Raw genomic sequence first — 21,304 nt, forward strand, 5'->3', positions numbered from 1 at the left:
CGGGGCCCCGGGGCCCCATTCGGGAGCCAGACCACACACCCCACGTCTGACATCTGATGCAGGGGCATGGCTAACCCCCTCGTCTTACGTCAGACGTGGGGGGCAAGGTAAGCAGGGCCGCAGTGGCAGCCTGGCTCCGACACTGGTGGCAAAATACCCGATTTGGAATGTACAATCTTGGCTCTCTCAGCAAGCTTGCTGCCAAAGAGCTGCCCCTCATCGGCAACCTTCTGCTCGTTAGCCAGGCATTTCCCCGCTGCACCATTCGGTGGCTTATTGATGGAAGAGCGGTCTAGAAACATCCGTATTTATGTATTGCTATTGACACTGCTTCCTTCTTGGCCCACTGGGCTTTCAGAGATGTGCCTTAATCTGCCTGTGTCCCTCCCACTTCCCAGAAGATGGGGCTCGATGGTCGTCCTGGCCCTGCAGTTTGGGGGGAATGGCCCTCTCCATCCTGGGCTGCCTGGCCGCCATCTTGACCTGCGCCTTGCACATGTGGAAGGTGACAGCCTTCATAGGCTCCAACATCGTCATGGCCCAGGTCTTCTGGGACGGCCTGTGGATGAGCTGCGTCTACGAGAGCATGGGCCAGATGCAGTACAAGATCTGAGGTTCATTTCGAATTCAAACCAAGCTGCCCAGAGCGGTTCCATGCACACCCCTAAGAAACACCCCTGGCTCTGACTTGAATGGCGGAAATGTACTCCGGTAGAATCAGAGTCTTTATTATTACACTCACTGGCCAGATGGCAAAAGGTACAGACCAAAGTAGTAAAGAACATTTTAAATACTCAACAACCACCAGTTTGGTGTCAATATCCCAATAAGATCCGGTTCTAATCACAACTTAAAATAACCTAAAATGCAATTCTCTGAAAGATAACCGAATGCACTGCTTCAGTCCACTCTGGTCTGATGTTAACATAGACCTGTCCTCCATGAATTTGTCGGAACCCCTTTTAAAGCCATCCAAACTGATGGCAGAAATCCCACAGGTTAATTCTGTGCTGTGTGCAAAAGGCTTTCCTTTTGTCGGCCCTACATTTCCCGGCCATCAGTTTCATGGGACGACTCCTGGTCCTTGTGTTGTAAGAGACGCCTCCCTAACGTCGTGCATAATTCTATAGACCTCTTTCATGCCTCCCTTTAGTTGCCTTGCTTCCTAACTAAAAAGCCCCAATTGTTGTAGCCTTGTTGTCCCATAAGGAAGGTGCCCTCGGGATGAAAAGTGAGACCCTCTTTGTGGTAGGGCCCCACTGCGTGCAGGATCAGGGTTGGCAGAATCCAATGCTACGGAGAAAATTTGCTATTTCAGGTCCCCTGCAAACAGAGATTGCTTCTTGGGACACACCTACGGCCACTAAGTTCTATCCATGAGGATCCTAAGACAGTATTTCAGTTGCATGGTGCTTTTGCGGGCAGGCAAGCAGCCAAGCTGTACGTATACAGGAAAGCTGTTGCAGAAAAGCTAAAGGTGGAGCAAAGAATAAAAATAAGAATTGAACGCTGGCCAGCAAAAAAGGAGACTAGAAGTGTGAGCACGGGAAGAGATTCCCCTCAGGGGATGGAACCGCTTTGGGAAGAGCAAGAGGTTCCAAGTTCCTTCCCTGGCAGCATCATCTCCAAGACAGGGCTGAGAGAGATTCCTGCCTGCAACCTTAGAGAAGCCGCTGCCAGTCTGTGAAGACAATCCTGAGCTAGATAGACCAAGGGTCAGACTCAGTATATGGCAGCTTCCTATGTCCCTATGATTTGCCCGGAGAGCCCACTATTCTGTTGGGAGATGAGCCTTTGCCGGTCAAGATTAACACAAATGTGGAGTCGTGTTACGAAAGCAGAGTTTTATTGGGGTGGGTGGGGAGGAAAGGAAGAAGGAAACTCCAAATCACTTTGTACAAACGTAAAACAGGAGGGAGAAATCACAGTTGTCTTCGAGTCGCTGTATGTAACAAAGGTTTCCCCACCCCTTGGCCAAGATCCACCCTCTTTGCCACCTCCAGTTAAAGCATTTCGGAGAGAAGAGCTGGAAATGTCATTCAGGAAAGCCGCTCCCCCTCGAGGGGCTAGGGACCCCTGCTGAACTTCCCCTCCAAATCCTGCCTCTGGTTGCCCCGCCCAAGGAGCCAGGAGAAGGTCCAAAATGGTGCATAGGCCGGCACATTCTCCCTCTAGGTAGGAGAAGCCCCTTCTCTTTCTTGAGGGCAGGGCGTACCGCGGGTGGCGGCCATCTTTATCCCTCCGCCTGACAACCCACTGTGAGCTTCTTGCCTCGATACAGCCTTCCACCTTTGCCCCACAGCGGCCTCCTCCTCCTGGGGATGGAGCCGTTTAGGTCTCAAATGCTTGAGGCTGACTTGTCCACCTCAATGTTTGCCTCAGCCTCAATGGGCGGCCATTTGCCTTCTTCCCGGGAAACTTGCCACCCGCACAAAGCCCAGCCTCTTTGCCCCATCCTGCCTCTTCCTATGCCTGAACACTGCCCTCCTAACTTTAGACAGCGCTTGTTTATCTTCATTTCCATCCCTCGGTGTCACCCACCCAGTCATCTCCGTTCAAGCAAGCCAAGTGCGGATGACGTCTCTCTCCACGGTCACGGCCTCGTGCACGCACTAGCCAGAGGCCTCCCCCTCCCCACACCCTTTAATCAATCCATCCCCCAGGCAGCCCCCTCAAAAAGGTTGACAGGAGTGGGGCAAAAGAGAGGCCTCGCAGCACCTCGCGTTTCTTCCAGACTGGAGAAGTCTTCAGGACTTAGCACGAAAGGCGTGACAGCCCAGACGCCACCTGCTGGAAATCTGCCAGGCTTATCTCGACAGTCAGGCCCCGACTCTCTGCGAACCGTCCTCGACCCGAGACAAAGTTCAAGCGGTGGAAATCGAAGTCCGATCCGCCAGGATGGAAGTCCGAGGAGGGCAGGTTGGGGTGTGTTTGGGGTCAAAATATCCACAAGGGAGGGAAGGAAAGATTTCCAGAAGCTCTTGGTGGCAGAGAGAGTCCCAGTCTGGCACGATACACAAGCAGTTATCCCGGAAACGCAAGCAAACGCATCTTGTATCTGTACATTTATCCCTGAGGATACGTCTGAGTGCCTGTTCCCCTGAGGAGGCGGAGATCAGAAGTGTCCGGGTGTGTGAACGGCAACAGGCAATCAGACTTCACTCATACGCACATACACACACATGCGGCAATCCACCGCTTCATACGTAGTTCTTCTTGTCATAGCTGGCCATCATGGACTTGGGCGCGGAGTAGACCACGTTGGTGGGACAGTACCGCTCCTCCTTGGGGGGGCAGGAGCAGCAGAGCAGGGCCCCTCCGAAAAGGAGGAGGATGGAGGCGGCCCAACCGATGTAGAGGGAAGCCCCCAATTCCCACTTCCGGGACTCCGGCACGTAGTTGTTGTAGAAGTCACGTATGATGGAATTGGCCGACCAGGAGACGGGGATGAGGGTCATGAGGCCAGTCAGCAGAAAGACGATGCCAGCCACGATGGTGACCTTGGATTTGGTGCGGTCGTCCTCAATGCAGCGGGTACACTGTGCCCCCATGAGGAAGACCAGGATGCCGAGCAGCCCGAGGACAATAGCGATGACCATCAGAGCCCGAGAGGCCTGCATGTAGGCTGCCAAGGAGAGCATGGAGTCGTACACTTTGCACTGCATCTGCCCAGTGCTCTGGAAGACGCACTCCATCCACAGCCCGACCCAGGTGACCTGAGCCGTGACGATGTTGGCCCCGATGAAGGCCGTCACTCTCCACATGGGCAAGGCACAGGACAGGATGCAGCCCACCCAGCCCAGTGTGGCCAGGGACACCCCTCCGATCTCCAGCCCCATCGACATCTTGCCGCCGGAACGGTTGCAGTCGCCGCTTGCTGAGTCGTGGGACGGTCTGTCGCTGGCAGGTGGCTTCCAAGTGAAGTCGAGCTCGGGGCTGATTTATAACTGTTACTGCAGCCAGGGCGGGCGGTTGTTAGCTCAAGCGGGGTGGGGCCTCGCCAACCGACTCCCACCCTGCCCTTTCCTCGTACTGGCGTCATTGTTTGTTTGGGGAGATGGCATGGTTGAGAGATGGAGGCTTCGTTGGAAGAGGGAGGCTGGGGACGGGCCCACGATTCCAGCTAGTCATTTGCCGTGACTCGTGGGCTGACGTTCAGGTTGACAAGCAGAAGGCAAAATGCCTTCCCTGGGGCCTTTCCTCACTGGGACTTCCTTGGCTGAAGCTCAGCTTCTCAGCTGCTGCCCAGGCTCAGTTGCAAAATCCCCAATTCGTAGTGTACGGCCCTGGCTTTCTCAGCCTGGCCTCAGTTGCAAAATCCCCAATTCATAGTGTAAGATCCTGGCTTCCTTGGCCCGGCCTCAGATGAAAAATACCCGATTTGTAGTGTACAGTCCTGGCTTTCTCAGTTGCAAAATACCCGATTCGGAATGTATGATCTTGGCTCTCTCAGCAAGCTTGCTGCCAAAGAACTAATCCTAATCTATCAGGGATTTGGGACTGGAGTCTAGAACTGGATGGGCTGAGGCTGGGACAGCATAGCCGACTACCCTGAGCCAGCAGGGATGGTCAGCAGTACCATCTGGGGGACCAAAGCTCCTTGTGATTCTAAAAACACAAAAAGCAACTATCACGTTGTATCGATGTTGTCAAAGGAATGGAAATGAGAATTGGCAGGAACATCCTCCAAAGAGGACTCCATGAAGAGAGAACAAGCATTTGGTCACTGGTTACCCTCACTCTGACCCTAACCAGTTGCTCTGTTCAAAAAATGGCTGCCCTTGGACCCGTATTGTTTGTGGGGTAGGGTAAAGGGTGATCATACACAGAAAGCTTTAAGTGCAATAATGCACTCTTTCCCATCTAATAATAATAATAATGCCTATTTTCCACAATAATGCCTCTTTGCCCTCTCTAGAGCGGGTTAGATGTTGATAAAAATCACGATGAGCATTCATCCCCTGGGATGGTAGCGATGGCCAAAATCTATGGGCCTCATTCATGGACTACATGTGTCCTCTGAGCTGCCTTTAGGAGTGGATCAGAATAGCATCGTGTGGCATAGGGCCCTGTGTTTGGCAGGTCACATGCAACGTCTAGATTGGCCGGGTTCTGTATAAATACCGCCACTCTGGCTTTCGGTTTTTGTCCCATCACCAGAGCAGGGCCAGAACCAAGCCCTGAAACATGGAAAATGGCCACCAGTTCCAAATAAATGATTCAGTATTCAAGGACTCAGCCTAGGAACCTGTATATGTTCATCCTGTAGGGAAGCATTCAGTGTGTCATTTGTATGATTCATGTGTCACGCTCCTGGTTTATGATCCTTTGTTTGGGGAAACAAACAACATTACAAATCAACACCTTTAAATAAAAACTTATCCTTTCCCTCAACTCAAATGGTGAGATAGGAACAATTACGCTGCAATTGTTTCTCTGCCGTACAAAGACAAACATACAAAGGTGCCATATACTGAGTCAGACCCTTTGTCTATCCAGCTCAGTCCTATCCCTTGGTCTATCCAGCTCAGTATTGTCTACCCAGATAGACAGCGGCTTCTCCAAGGCTTCAGGCAGGAGGCTCTCTCAGCCCTATCTAGGAGATGCTGCCAGGGAAGGAACTTGGAACCTTCTGCTCTTCCTAGAGCGGCTCCATCCCCTGAGGGGAGTATCTGACAGTGCTCACACATCAACTCTCCCATTCAAATGCAAACCACGGCAGGCCCTGCTTAGCAAAGGGGACAAGTCACGCTTGCAACCACAAGATCAGCTCTCCACTCCTGTCTCCTAAGGAGAATATTTTACAGTGCTCACACATGTAATCTCTCCAAATGCAAACTGGGGCAGGCCCTGCTTAGCAAAGGGGACAAATCATGCTTGCTACTGAAATAAAGTGACAATTACTACACCACCATCGTCCCGTCCCAGTGGCTTAACATTAAAGGTGATGGGACCTGTAGCCCCAAACCGGGCGTAATCTCCCGCAGGAAATGCTATCGATCTTCGGCCCTACCTTGGAAGTTTATATAAACCCTGGCGTTTATATAACGCCCATGACTGTGTTTAACAAGCTCTCCTCTGCAAAGGAGTCTTGTTTGCCGGGGTGTTTGTTCTGCTCTTGAGTACACACGGCCAGGCTGTGCCTCATCGGCGCCTCTCCGGTTCTCAGCAGCACCGAGCCTGCTCAGGACCAGGAAGCATCAGGACCCCAGGGCGAGACGGCAGTTTCGTCCCAAGGCCGAAACCCGGCGGCAGGGTGGGGGAACCAGGAAACAAACCGCCATCACCCTTGTTACCAAGGACGGATCGTGGTCAAGCGTTTTTATGGGAGGCCAGCTTGTGGTCCCTCGTAGAAACCAGTAGCGGATGCCTCTGAGTCCCAGTTGCAGGGGAGTCACAGCAGGAGGGAGGGCCTGCCCTCCACTCCTGCCCGTGGGCTTCCAGCGGCATCTGGTGGGCCACTGTGCGAAACGGGCTGCTGGACGAGATGGGCCTCATCCAGCAGGGCTGTTCTTGTGTTATAAAATAACAAAGCTAGCTGAGGATGGCTGGTACCATTTCGGGGAGAATTAACGCTTCTGGGGATTTTTGACAAGGTCTACAACCCTAGAGATGGAAGAGAGAGGGTCGCAGGGCAAGACATCCAACTCGCAGGGTTTTCTCGCGCTTTTATTGTCCTGCAGAGGCGAAACTGGCCCTGTTCTTTCCACAGTTTTGAAGTCACAAGGCTACCAGAAAGTGTGATCACCGTTGTTCAAGGAATGGGCAGGCCGATCCTCCAAAGAGGACCCCAGGGAGAGGGGACAATGATTGGTTCATTACTGCTCGGAGTCCCTTGCTTCTGGGGAAAGAGGGCTGCGGTTTCCCCCTAACTGTGTGGCGGTTGGGATAAAGAAGGCAGGATCAGTGCAATCGCCTCTTGCCCATCCCTAGTGGGGAAGACACTGCCAAAAATCATGAGAAGCATTCCTCCCCACACAACCCCCCAAGATGGGACCCATGGCCAAAATTTGTTGGCCTGCCTCATGGACTTGATTTCCCTCTTCCTAGTGCAGAAGGGGGGCAGCTTGGGTGAGAGAAGGACATCTCCATATTCTCTAGTGTTTCATTCTTGAGTCCACACGCTTCCCATCCCCATGGATTGCATCGGAACATCGGGAGCTGCCATAGACCGAGTCCGACCACTGGCCCATCTAACTCAGTATCGTCTACCCAGACTGGCAGTGGCTTTGTGGAATGAGGGGGAAATGCCTTTTCTGAAAGCTGCTTTGTAATTACTTTGTTCTCATGGAATGGGAAAGTGTCTTTGCAAAAAGAGTGAGACAGAACTCAGGTTTGCACTGGTCAAGAAATGGTTAATAGAGTTTGCAAGTGTGGAATGGAAAATTCCTTGCTGAGTTACTTATCTGCCAAGGACAGACAGGGTGGGGGAAGAGGGTACGGGTGTTGCAAACTTCATTAGCATAGGCATCGAATGATCAGCTTATTCCAAACTGCCCTGCTTCTTAGAATGTGAAAGAATCTTCTCTTAATTTGCTTATCTGTCTGCTGAAGAACCGAAACTTAGGGCAAAGTCCAGCCTCAAGGCAAACACATGTGTAAATGTAATGAATTAATTGGTCCCTCGGGCTGAATGGGGGACGCCCAGCTGTGTAACAATGCCAAGGTATAAAACCCCAAGGCACTGGGTATTTGGCGCGTCTTTCCTGGTAGGCCACGAGGCACAGGAAAGAGCCACCAGCGCTGGTTTTGGTTCAATAAATGGTGACTATTGCTTCCTTCAATCATCCTTGTCTGTCTGGTTTGTGGTAACTGGGGTCTCCCAGGTAACATAAACTGGTGCCGTGACTCGGATGGTCTGCTGGTGATTTACCTGCCCATCGGTGGCTACTTGGGGGTCCCTTTCTCACGTCGTGGGAGAGCAACCCTTCGGCGCCACTTCTCCCATTGTAAGAAGGAAGGTTTTGACCCCCGCGGCGTGAGACCCAGACTCCCAAGTCCACCGAAGACGGGCGCGGAACGAGGCACACCAACGCAAGGGGTCCGGACAGGTGAAGTATTGGGAGTCCCGGGACGGGTAGGAGACCAAGGGAATAGCCCACCCTAGGTCAAGAGCCGCTGTGGGCAGAGGGCACTGCCTACAAGCAGGACAGGCTCTGGGAGGAGGAACAAGGGAGGAGTTGGTGTGAATGTGTGCAGTTTGAAAGTTTGGTGAGTGCAGAGGGGGACCCCAAAGGGGGAAACCCACCCCGAGTGTGGCCCTGCACTGGCAGAGGCGGGACTCCTGAGTACGTTTTCTGTCCCGGCGACGGGAGGAGAGCGGAAACTGGAGGTGCGAAGTGTGAATTTGTCTGTCTAAAATCCTTTTGTGCCTCACTGCGTGGATCCCTTACCCGCAGTCCGTTCCCCCCCCCCACTTGTCTGTTTGTTCAGAGTGTAAGAGAGCACGCCTCTGGGAAAACAATGGGAGGGGAAGGGTCGATGCTGAAGAGCTTCAAGCCAGGCTTGGGGGGGCTCTGAGGGACTTCAGGCTACAAGAGTCCCGAGAGCCAGAGGCCCAAGCCTGCCAGGACCGTGTGAAGCACTTGGGGTTCCGTATCCCCAAGGCCAGTGGGAATTAGGAACACGGTAGGAAGGAGGCAGTTGGCTCTCTCCCCCAACTCAGAAATCAGTAAGGCAGGAGATTATGGGATCATCATGATCCTGGCCAACTGAAGATGTTAGTAACCCAGAAGGTGTGGAATATAGTACAGGGGACCCAGGCTAAACCCCTACATAGGTACCAGGTTGGTCCCTGAGACCAAATGCCCTCCCCCATGGCTCAGGAGCTGTTGCAAGCAACAGGCAACCCTCTGAGTAGCCATGAGGGCAGAGGCCCAGGCAAGCAGGCTGGGACCATTTGCCCAGCAGAGATGGAGGTAAATCTCAAGAGGAGAAGTGCAAGTTGCAGGAGATTGGCACAGATTCACTTGGAAAGGTGCAGAGAGGTAGAGACGTTTCCGGAGGTTTATTTGGTGCATGTGATGTAAAGGCTGGTTAATTGTTGAAAGGCAGATGGAAAGAGGCTGGTTTAAGGAAAGGAAAAGGAAAAGTGTGAAGTACTGAAGGTTTGGCATGTTGTTTGGAGTTGCTTGTTGTGAAGCCAGGAAGGTAGTGTTTGGGTGGTTGTAGGACAAGGAGGGACAGACAGAAGGTGGAGAAGCAGGGTTGTAGGAGAGCAGAGAAGGAAAGCAGCAGACAGGGGAGAGGAGATAGAAAGGAAGTGGAAGGCGTGGTGGGACGGGAAACCGGAGGCCACCAAAGTCCTGATAGCGCAGGACGAAGCCGGGAGCCTTCCAGTAGGCTTGGGCAGAGAATGCCCAAGGAAAGGCTCATGGCCAGAGACAAAAGGTTAACTTTTGGCGGCCACCACTTCAGAAGGCATGGGTAAGTTGAGCAGGAGAAGGAACAGGTCAGGATAGAGAGGAGGGTCACAGGGAAGGGAAGGAGTGCCCCACGAGAAACCGGAAACTCCTGCCTGGGAGGTCGGTGGTCACAACAAGTCTGGCAGAAGGATGCCACAGGGACAGGTGTTGGAAGACCACCATCACAGGGGCCCCCGAGAGGCAGGAGCCAGGAGACTTTGTCAGCCTGGCCTCCCCAAGGAGGGCGAGGACAAACCGGTTACCATCAGCACAAGGGGCCAGAAGATGAGACACAGTAAGGAGATCTTCTGCCTGCCCAAGGTTGTTTGGTGTACCCAGCAAGTGGCTGTTATGCACTGCAGGGGCTACCAAAGGGGGGATGGCAGGAAGGCACAAGGCAACAGGAGGGCTGACCAGGCAGCCCAAAGAGTGGCTGAGGGTCTGCAAGCAGATCCAGCCCGACAGGGGATCCTGTTGTCCAAACTCACAGATCTCTGGGACTCACAGCACCCAGAACACCCAGAGGATGGAACCAGGATGGCTGAGTCACCAGCCAGGGACCAGGGCTGGTCCTTTCAGCCAGACAGCAGGCAGGCAATGCCCAGAGGGTTGGGACACACTTTGGTAGAACACTACCATCAGTCCACCCACAGGGGAAGAAATGGCCCCGCAAGGCTACTGCAGGAATCCCTACATGTCTGCAACATGTCTACTTAGGGGAAAAAAGCTTGTGCACGTTACGTGACATGTGCCAGGATAGGAGCCCGTTATGCTCCTTGGGGCTCAGGTAGTAGAGGCAGGCCTAATTGAGTATATCCAAATTGACTTACTGATTTCCTGGGGCAGGGACAGTTCACCAAGTCCCTGCACCTGCTCACACCAACACGGGGTGTTGACAAAAGGGAAGTTTTCAACGGAATGAAAAGAATGTTGATTTATAGACCATTTTGCTAGTGACTGTGTTTTCTTGGGGTTTCTTTGTTCCGCTTGACTGGTTAACTTGCTCATGGGTTAAGCCCTAAACAGACTTAAATGTTATATCACAGTTTATTTTGTTTAAATGCATTTTGAAATATGTAGCTGTTTATTTTGTTGTGTTTTTAAAATGATATTTAAAATGTGAACTTCCCTGTTTTCCATCAAAAATGTTTGTTTAAATGTTAACTGTGACTGATGCTAATTTCAGGGGAGCTGTGGGTGTGTATATGTGTGTATGTTTCTATGGGTGTCCAGAGATGCTTCTGTGAAGATTCTGTTCCTGAGAACTTTATTTCTGTTCAGTTCTGTTTCTATTAGGCTTTGTGTGAAATTCCACGTTTTGATAAAATGCAGAGGGTATTCTGCCTTTCTGCCTATTTGTTTTGCTGATGGGTGTTTTTTTTGTCATATATGTGAGAGTGTTTTGGTAATTTGCTATATAGAGGCTGGGTTGTATATATATGCTGAAGAAAGGGCGAGTTCTGTCCACTCCATTCTCCCAAATGTCTGATTGTGTGTGTCCTTGTCATTCAGATGCAATTGTTTTTGCCAAATGTGATTTTATACTGTAGTATTGGCTTATGGTGATTTCCTTATTACAAACTTGTAATACTTTCTTGAGCTAAAGGGAGCTTGGAGAAAAGTTCTGTATTAATGTATACTTTTAATTTTCTTTACATTTTCTGTATGGCCTATGGCTGTAATGAAATTGCTTGACTAAAAAGAGGGGGCTCTTAGATTCCTCTAACTCTGTTTCAGTTGTTTTTGTATAGACTGTACATGGAAAAGTGTTTCCAACATGCAAATGCTAAATTATGACTGGAGTGTAGTCTCCTCACTCCCAATATTGAGTGAAAAGGAAGATCTCTGAACAGCAACTTGTCATTGTGGGTAAGAAGGAAAAGAGATTTTAAGTCAGATAGTCAAATGCAGTTATTGTTTTATATTTTTGTAATATGTATGAAATGTTTCTGCTAATTGATTTTGCTGTAAACTATTATCAATGGGTCTGAGGCTTCAAAATTTATAAATTCGTCCCACCGCCAGCCCTGCTTTGCCTTCACAGCAACTGGATCTTGAAATTCCAGATCCCAGACATGAGATTTGGTGAAAGGAATTTTGTTTTGCCACTCCTGCAAGTGGAAGGGAGTTCCACAAGACTAGTTTGCATGTTATCTGGAAAACCTCCCAGTTTAATAGGAATCAAGTTTGTGTGTTGTCGTACAATCCGTACCCTGTTTTCACAGCTCCTGACTAGAGATTGGATAATGACTGTGTTTATCACAGGCTTCACTCCTCGGCGAAACTATGGACATTTTTCTTGATGCTGTCTTTTAACTAGGAAGCCTGTTTGTTTCATGAGACATTGGACCTCACGTAAGGGGTTTTGATCCTGTTTCAATAGGTATAGTATTTTTCTTGGGGGGCAAGGACTGTTTCTTTTATAGGTTTTTCTGAGGATATTGTTGCCCTACCAAGCTTGCTAGTGATGAGGCTGAAGATGGAGAGCTGGAACACTACCTACACGTGGCTTAGATGGGGGCAGTTAAAATCCCAAAGGCCAGATGTCACTGACGAATCATGAAGTCAGATACACTGGATGGAGATTGATTGCCCTGACAGAAGTCTGTAAGTATGTAGGCAGCCAACGTAGTGGTTAGAGTGGTGGACTAGGACCAGGGAGACCTGAGTCTGAATCCTCATTCGACCACACTGCTGGGTGACACTGGGCCAGCTATTTAAACGGCCTGGCCTGCTTCGAAGGGTTGTTGTGAAAGAGCAGACTTATGCAGTACACCGCTCTGGACTTTTTGGAGAAACAGCTGGATATTCGAGCACTGGAGCTTATGTTGTGGCCTCTCGAGAGACAAGACTGTTTGACCTGTCGGATTTTAATGCCTTTACAGTCAACAAACCCACAAGGGGGTATGGATGTGAACATTATTGTTTTCTCTTTTTGATTTTCATTGTTTTTGCCTCCTGCTCAGGATTGCTCATCAGGTGAAGTAAATGAGGACATTATCTTCTGTTTTGGACTTCGGGGGGAGAAAAGAGGGCAAGCAGGAAAACAAAAACATAAATTGGAAAGAAAATGCCAAAAGATCAAATTGAAAATAGCCTCAGGTTTAATTATTGTATTGGGCTACTCAGGAACTCAGTTTCAGCATGTTGTCCCTACCCAGGGGAGGGAAATTGGTAAAACATGCATCTGTCTTTTATTTCTAGCATAAGCAGGATTGCCTTGAACTGTCTCTCCCGAGAGGGATGTCTTTCTGTTACAGACCAAAGCAGTGGTCAAGTGAAAGGAAGGGGAGCCTTCAGAGGATCGGCAGTGTGACAGACTGGGACTTATGGAATTGGCTCACTGGATCTAAACTGGTTGAAATCTGCGTTTATGATCTTTCCTATTGTTGTGTTAATACTGCTACTGTTGCCCTGCATAATACTATGTATAACCAGTGCTTTGCAATCCACTATCTCAGCGATAGTAAGAAAAGAAACTGCTCCCCATATAATGGCTATGTACCTCAGGAAGAGGAGCCATAAAATGGCTTCTAAGGGGGGAAATGTGGAATGAGGGGGAAATGCCTTTTCTGAAAGCTGCTTTGTAATTACTTTGTTCTCATGGAATGGGAAAGTGTCTTTGCAAAAAGAGTGAGACAGAACTCAGGTTTGCACTGGTCAAGAAATGGTTAATAGAGTTTGCAAGTGTGGAATGGAAAATTCCTTGCTGAGTTACTTATCTGCCAAGGACAGACAGGGTGGGGGAAGAGGGTACGGGTGTTGCAAACTTCATTAGCATAGGCATCGAATGATCAGCTTATTCCAAACTGCCCTGCTTCTTAGAATGTGAAAGAATCTTCTCTTAATTTGCTTATCTGTCTGCTGAAGAACCGAAACTTAGGGCAAAGTCCAGCCTCAAGGCAAACACATGTGTAAATGTAATGAATTAATTGGTCCCTCGGGCTGAATGGGGGACGCCCAGCTGTGTAACAATGCCAAGGTATAAAACCCCAAGGCACTGGGTATTTGGCGCGTCTTTCCTGGTAGGCCACGAGGCACAGGAAAGAGCCACCAGCGCTGGTTTTGGTTCAATAAATGGTGACTATTGCTTCCTTCAATCATCCTTGTCTGTCTGGTTTGTGGTAACTGGGGTCTCCCAGGTAACAGCTTCTCCAAGGTTGCAGGCAGGAATCTCTCTCTCAGCCCTATCTTGCTGTGGTGTGGGTGGGTGGATTCCTCTGTAACCCAGAGGAAGTGCTTACCCTCACCTGCACAGGTGTTCGAGTTACCTGCAGTCTCTCTTACACCCACGTACTGCCCGATCTCCCCAAACAATGCACACACACACACACCCCAACTCCTCTGTCTTCCAAGCATATTTTTACCCCCACTCCCAAAAAGGGGGTGGTAAAAAGGCAGCTCTGTGGCTTTCTGCACTCTCGGACCTGATGATGTTCCCCGCCTTCCTGGCTGCCTGCCTGGCCCAGCCTCCCCTCTCCAAGAACCTGTCCGGTGGCTTCACCCGATGCTCAGGGACCCCTGCCAGCCAGCCCCCTCGCGCCACTGTCTCTTGGGATCTCTCACTCCCTGGCTGGCTGCCGCCGAGAACTCAGCAGGTGAGTCCAAGCTCGAATCCGTCCACTTCTAACCCACCACGTGACCCATCCACAAGGCCCCAGGCCAATATTTCGCTGTGCTACGGCTCCCTCAATCGCGTCTGTAGCCACAAAAGGCAGACGGGTCTCAGGGCCAGAGATCTGAACCGAATCCTGCCCTGCATTTGGGGGTCTGAGGCAAGCACCTCTTAATGCAATCTCCTTGCCAACTTTCTGGTTGGCATGCCTCTCCCAAAATCAAAAAGGGAGGAGAGCTGGCTTGTGGTAAAGATAAAGTTGTGCCGTCGAGTCGGTGTCGACTCGTGTGGTTGTCTTTGGTAGAATACAGGAGGGGTTGACCGTTGCCTCCTCCCGCGCAGTCTGAGATGATGATGCCTTTCAGCCCCTTTCTATATCGCTGCTGCCCAATATAGTACCAGCGGGGATACGAACCGGCAACCTTCTGCTTGTTAGCCAAGCATTTCCCTGCTGCGCCACTTATGCTAGCAAGCATGAACTGTATCCTTTGCTAAGCAGGGTCCACCCTGGTTTGCATTTGGAGGGGAGACGGCACGTGTGAGCACTGTAAGATCTTCCCCTTAGGGGATGAATTCACTCTGGGAAGAGTATCTGCCTGCTTGCATGTAGAAGGTTCCACGTTCCCTCCCTGGCGGCATCTCCAAGACAGGGCTGAGAGAGAGATTCCTGCCGGCAAGCTTGGAGAAGCCGCTGCCAGTCTGAGTTGACGAGGCTGAGCTAGATGGACCAAGGGTCTGACTCAGCAGAAGGCACCTTTGTATGCTCATCTTTGTATGGCAGAGACACAAGTGCAAAGGAAACGGATATCGTCTTTGGCAAGGGTCTCTGTGGGTGGGGGATGCCCACTTGAGCAATGACCCTTCGCCTGAGGATTGGGGCCTTTGAGAGCAGACGTTTTTCCGCACATATCCTGGAGGCCACTGGGTTCACAGCAACTTCAAGGCCACTGAGTGCACTGACTCACTCCGTTGCCACTGAGATCCCACCTCCTTCATTTCCTCCAACTTGGAAAGAGGGATTTAACTGCCAGTTCTGGGTCTTAGAACGCTAATCTTCTTCCCTTCAAACCCTTGACTTTTGATCTTTTGGTGGAGTGGGTGCGGTGTGGGAGGAGAGACACACTTTCATTTTCACTGCAGTTGGCTCAGCTGGAGGACTGAGCTTGCTCAAACGGAGCTGTGTGGCGAACCGCTTGGCCACCTCTCGGATCGCGTTATCGCCATGGTTTCGGGACAAACCCGCAATAAAAGCAAACCCCAGCTGGGTCGAAACCCGGCTCTCCTCAAGGCCTTTAGCAAATAGGCTAAGCTTTTGCAAGCTAAGTAAACAAACAAAATGGAGTTTCCTTCCTCCTGGGAGACACAGAATAGCTCAGCTCAAAGGTTGGGCAAAAGGAACTGTTCCGATGCGCTATCGCTTGAGAACTCCAGTCTCTGAATCACGCCTCGGTATCAGAACATAGGAACATCGGAAGCTGCCGTTTACTGAGTCAGACCCTGGGTCCATCTCGCTCAGTATTGTCTTCACAGACTGGCAGCGGCTTCTCCAAGATTACAGGCAGGAATCTCTCTTAGCCCTCTCTTGGAGATGCTGCCAGGGAGGGAACTTGGGACCTAGATGCTCTTCCCAGAGCAACTCCATCCCCTGAGGGGAATATCTTACAGTGCTCACACATGGAGTCTCCCATACAAATGCAACCAGGGTGGACCCTGCTTAGCAAAAGGGGACAAGTCATGCTGGCTGCCACAAGACCAGCTCTCCTCTCCTTTGCTCAGAGCAAGAGGTCCCAGGCGACATCGCTAGGTAGATGTTGCCAGTCCTTGATGACATCTCTAGGTAGGCCTGGGAGAGACTCCTGCCCAAATCCTTGGAGAGATGCTGCCAGTCAGGGTAGATAATGCTGAGCTAGATGGACCAAGGTCCTGACTCAGTATACAGCAGCTTTCTCTCTTTCTCTCTCTTTCTCTCTCTGCTGGCTATTCTTACAATTCGGTTTGGGAGGCATGAGGTTTATACAAAACGCACAAAGAAGTCTCTTTTCTCAGACTTTCCTAGTAATCCAAATGTCTCAGGTTACATGTATGGAATTTCAGCTTCTGAGCTGTTGAGAACTTTTTTCCTTTTCTTTTTCTTTTTGACATCAGCGATTCCTTTAGGAGTAAGAAAGTGCAGTCAGCGAGCGCGCCAAAGACTGCCAGCTCTATTTTTGTGATCATAGTATCTGAATGTAAGTACGACGTTCTCCTGCGGTTGAGTTCACTCAGTGATTCAGCCAAACTTTAAATCCCTTCTGAAGTAATTCCGCAGCTCTCCAGGACTTGGGCTCGGTTGTGCCCTCTGTTTATAAATACGATGACACACATACGGAAATAAGAAATAATCCTGATTGGCACGGCACCATTGAACAGAGCTTTACCGGGTGAGGTCTCTGCCCTCAGGAGCTTACAATTTGATGTGGTCGGGGAGTGAGTCGAAATGGCTGCCTGAAGTTTATTTACAGTTATGTTTGCACGGTGAGGGCGAGTTCGACAAGGAGGGAAAGTGCGAGTAACATGATGAGGGATGAAACTGGGTTGACTAATTTGGATAAATTTGCATACAGATTCCCATTAAAGGGCAACAGGAGAGGAGAGCTGGTCTGGTGGTAGCCAACACAAATGGTCCCTTTTGCTAAGCAGGGTGTAACCTGGTTTGCATTTGGATGGGAGATTACATGCGAGCATTGTAAGAGATTCCCCTTAGGGGATGGAGCCAGTCTGGGAAGATCACCTGCCTGCTTGCTCCAGGTTCCAAGTTCCCTCCCTGGCAGCATCTCCAGAAAGAGCTGAGAGAGACTCCTGCCTGCAACCTTGGAGAAGCCGCTGCCAGCCTGTGAAGGCAATATTGAACTAGATAGACCAATGGTCTGACTCAGTAGAAAGCAGTTTCCTATGTTCCTAAGTTAAGGAGAGCAGCAAAATATAATGTAAACCGCCCTGAGCCATGTTTGGAAGGGCGATATAGAAATCAATCAAACAAACAAACAAAAATAAAAATAAAAAAGGTCCTGCCACTCTAAGCCACCAAATGGCCTTGCTTATAAATAGGACATTTTTTGAGCAAATCGCTTGAAATTTGACACACATGCCCTACTAGAAAGAGGCTCTACCTGTCTCTAATTTCAAAGTGACCTGATTGCCGTGGCAACAAATACAGCCAGTTTTAAAAGTGCCGAAAAAGAAAATTAGAACACACACTAACATAAGAATTCCCAGATGGATTCCCAGGCGTCATTGACTATAACACCTATCATTCCCAGCCGAAGGCCATGGCACCTGGGGGGTGATGGGCATTGTAGTCAACAATTTTGGGGAACCCCTGTTGCAGGGAACACGGCATAAAGCCAGTATTAAACCCAATGGGAAACCTATGACTGGAGGCTCAGTCTCAAATGAAGATACAGGACTTCCGAGTTCAAATCCTCCACCTACAGCCTTTGGGCAAGTCCCCTGATCCTGTGGGTTGAATTCAGTGAATCTTGGCATGACAGCAGGGCCAACCCCTAGAACTTTTGACACCTTGGGTGAAGTTTGATTTGCACCCCACACCCTCACCCCATCTCCAGCTGAGGAGCTTTAACTTGAAGCTGCTTATTAACGAGGTCAAACGACCAGACCATGCAGACAACCAGTCAATGACTCGCCCACTCTGGTTTTGAGAATCCAGTGGGAGAGAGTTCCCAAGTCTATGATGGGGCAAGAACTCTAACCCTTCAGAGATGAAAAGAGGCTGCTGTTGATGCGGAAGCCAAGTCAGCGACCATTGCTTTTTGGAAATGAATGTGGAGGCAGGGAATTCATCTTCACAAAAGAGAGAGCAGCTGACGGGACCAGATGTTTCTGGGAGGCTGTGAGCCAAGACAACTGTATTTGGGGGTGCAGAGTGTGCAGGCCCTTTGGGCAGCAGAGGGCAGGATTGCATCTTCCCTTCTTCCACCACGGTGCAGAACTTACATAGGGACATAGGAAGCTATACTGAGTCCGCTAGAGTGTAAAAAACAACCCACCCACTCCATATTATCTCATACATGCTAATGTATTAATTAGAAGTATGAAAACCAGAAATCTATTTTCACTATACAAATGACAATCATATAAAGTCACAATAATTAACAATAATCAAGTAAAATGCAACCTCATAAAACAGTTACACTTCCAATTCTTTCCACAATTCCCTTTCCACAAAGTACATGGTGACGAAAACGCACTGTTGTGAGTGTTAAGCCTTGCCAAATGTTTATCCTCTTATTACTGGAGTTTGCCTGAAGAGTGTATAATCAATGTAGCTTGTTTGTTTCTGCCAAACTCACTGCAACCTTCTTGGCCCTCCTCAGTGGCATTTAAAACAGCATTCCTACAACTCCTTCCTCCAAGGCATCACTGCAGAAATATCACATCCTGAAGCCACTCAAAATATTAATTCTTACTGGGCACCTTTAAATTACCCATGCAAGCTTATAAAGAATCAATATCACTACTTACATATCATTCTCCAAGTGAAAAATAACCTCACATTGTAAACCTTTCTCTCTTGCCTTCTTCAGAAATTGGTAAGCATGAATGCTCAGCACTGATGCAGAATATATAGCAAAATGAACAAGTTAACCCCAGCTGCTGTGGGTTGATATATCCCCATGTAGCTCTTAGGGGACCCAATTCTACAAAAACTGAAGTTCTTATTGACCACAAGGATAGTTCCTGACAATCTGTACAATGTAGCTAAGTCCACAATACATCCACATGATCAAAGGACCCCAAGCAGAAAGAAAAGATGCCAAGATTTCATAACATAACCCCCCCGCCCCATTTATATCCTCATTCAGTCCCATGGGGGTCCAGGTTTTGAAGGTATGGATCGAGAACAGTTCCCTTTTTAGAAGCCATTTGTTAGTGTTTCCACTACATCCCTTGTTTTTCTCAATATACCAAACCCTTATGTCTTACATACTGAACACCATCCAAATGCAAACCAGGGTGGACCCTGCTTAGCTAAGGGGACACGCCATGCTTGCACTAGGTTCATGTTCCTTAAAACATCTAACCAGAGGAGCCTGTAAAATACCTCTCCTTATGCAGCAATTGTGTCCAACTATTATTTATTTATTGAATTTTTATACCACCCTTCCTAATTTGGCTCAGGGTGGTTTACAAGCAAAACGGCAACAGTTAAAACCAGTCGACAATAAAAACAAAAACTTTTAAAATACCATAAAACAATCGGTTAAAAAACCATTTAAAAACCCTAAAAAACCCAGAACATTTAAACAAAAAACAAAAAACCCTTACAACAGTTTCAAAACCCTGGAAGTCCAGGCCAAACAGATATGTCTTAAGGTAAGTCTTAAGATAAGTTAAGTCTTAACTATCCTCTGTTTCACTGCCCTGATTGTTTTACCTGTGTAAAACAAATTACATTGACATTTGTCTATGTATATAACTCTTTTAGTTTGACATGTGAATCCATCTCTCAATATATATTCCTCCATGGATGGTGGAATAGAAAAAGAATTTTAATCTTTACACATTGTGGACAAACTGAACACCATCCAAATGCAAACCAGGGTGGACCGTGCTTAGCTAAGGGGACACGCCATGCTTGCGACCACAAGGCCAGCTCTCTCCCTTCCTTCTTGTGCCACACGAGGGGGGGGGGAAATTGGCAGGCCTCTCTTCTGGCACTGTTTATGCACCCCCTAAGGACTGCTGTCCTAGACAGCCACCCAGGTCTCTCAAGTGGACAGGCCCTTCCTGCAAGGCAGAAAGCAAAGCAAAAAATTATTATTATTATTATTATTTATTTTTACACTTTATATCCCGCTCTTCCTCCAAGGAGCCCAGAGCGGTGTACTACATACTTGAGTTTCTCCTCACAACCACCCTGTGAAGTAGGTTAGGCTGAGAGAGAAGTGACTGGCCCAGAGTCACCCAGCTAGTCTCATGGCTGAATGGGGATTTGAACTCGGGTCTCGCTGGTCCTGGTCCAGCACTCTAACCACTACACCACGCTGGCTCTAAAAAAATCAGCGTGTGGGGTGGAATACTGGAACCCCAGCTGGCAGAAGGGAGCACATCTTTCCCCAGAGAGTTCAGACGTTTCCTTGCTTGCCCAACAGAATCCTGTTGTGTGTGTGTGTCTCTCTCTCTGGAAGCTGGCCAGTGCCAAAGGACAGGCTCCTTTTCTCTGCACTGGAGCGCCTTGCCCTGCCCAGCCCTTGATGGTCCTGCACGCGAGTCACAAGACAGCCGAGAGGCCCGTTCGAAATATCGAGGAAGTTCCGGTCCTGAAGCCAACGGCCGCCCCTGAAAGCTTGTTGTGGCTGATCAGTACCCACTGTAGTTTGCGAAGGATGCTGATAAGCTGGCATGGGTGCTGGGGAAGCAACCGAGATGGGGGAGTTTATGGGAGGAGAGCTTGTCTTAGCAAAGGGGACCACTCCTGCTTGCTACCCCTGGCCCAGCTCTCCTCCCCAAGCCGATTTCTGCACTGAGCAGAGGGTTGGTCTAGAAGATCTCAAGAGTTCCCCCCAGCTCTCCAGTGTGAGGATTCTGTCGGGCTCAATGCCTTTGCGGCTCCCGCCCAGGCTTACATGAGCCCTTGCATCTTTTAAGAAGGCGGAAAATTTGCATGGGGGCCGGGTAGAAATGCAGCATGGTCGGAAATCACCTCCACCTCTCCACCTCCTGCTTCCCCCAGCCTCTCAGGCACAGGGATGTTTGGTGTGGCAACAGTGACTGTACCGACAGGTTTGCTCCACTCAGTGGCAAGGGCGTGTTTGGGCTGCCTCTGGACACTGCATCCTCCAAAGATGAAGCGATTCGCCCACAGAAGATACTGTCAGGAGCCCTGTGTGGAGCTGGGAGTCCTTTCTGGATCACTGAAGAAGAAAGTGTCTGGAGGAAACATGAAGGGGGGGGGGACTTTTCCCTACACAAGGCGCCTTTAAGCCCCTGGAGCTCATTGCCACAAGACACACCACTGCAGGGCCGGAAACTTGGAAAGAGAGTGTGGCCACTCCGTGACGGCTGATTTCAAATCATCATTTGTTAGGCCGCTCTACTGTGGTGGGTTCTTTTCCAGCTCACTGGAATGGAGCTGCCACAGCCAGAGGCAGACCACCTAATAACATGGGGAGCTGCCTTCTACTGAGTCAGACCCTCACTCAGAATTGTCTACACTGACTGGCAGCGGCTTTCCAAGGTTTCAGGCGAGGGTCTCTCCCAGCCCTCCTTGGAGATGCTACCAGGG

The 21,304-nt window shown here is 49.6% G+C and overlaps 1 protein-coding gene across 1 annotated transcript; it reads right to left on the reverse strand.

The window, feature by feature from the left end:
* Positions 1–1,870: 1,870 nt before the first annotated feature.
* Positions 1,871–3,845, reverse strand: LOC128336004 (claudin-3-like). Its single transcript, XM_053275042.1, has one exon. It carries the CDS (start codon positions 3,843–3,845, stop codon positions 3,201–3,203), a length of 645 nt encoding a protein of 214 aa, XP_053131017.1. The 3' UTR covers positions 1,871–3,200.
* Positions 3,846–21,304: the final 17,459 nt, after the last annotated feature.

This window comes from Hemicordylus capensis, chromosome 12 (genome assembly GCF_027244095.1).
Source record: "Hemicordylus capensis ecotype Gifberg chromosome 12, rHemCap1.1.pri, whole genome shotgun sequence".
In the NCBI taxonomy this organism is placed as follows: Eukaryota; Metazoa; Chordata; class Lepidosauria; order Squamata; family Cordylidae; genus Hemicordylus; species Hemicordylus capensis.

Bases quoted from the DNA above. Each gene is read 5' to 3' on its own strand.
- LOC128336004 (XM_053275042.1), bottom strand. From the start codon at position 3,845: ATGTCGATGGGGCTGGAGATCGGAGGGGTGTCCCTGGCCACACTGGGC.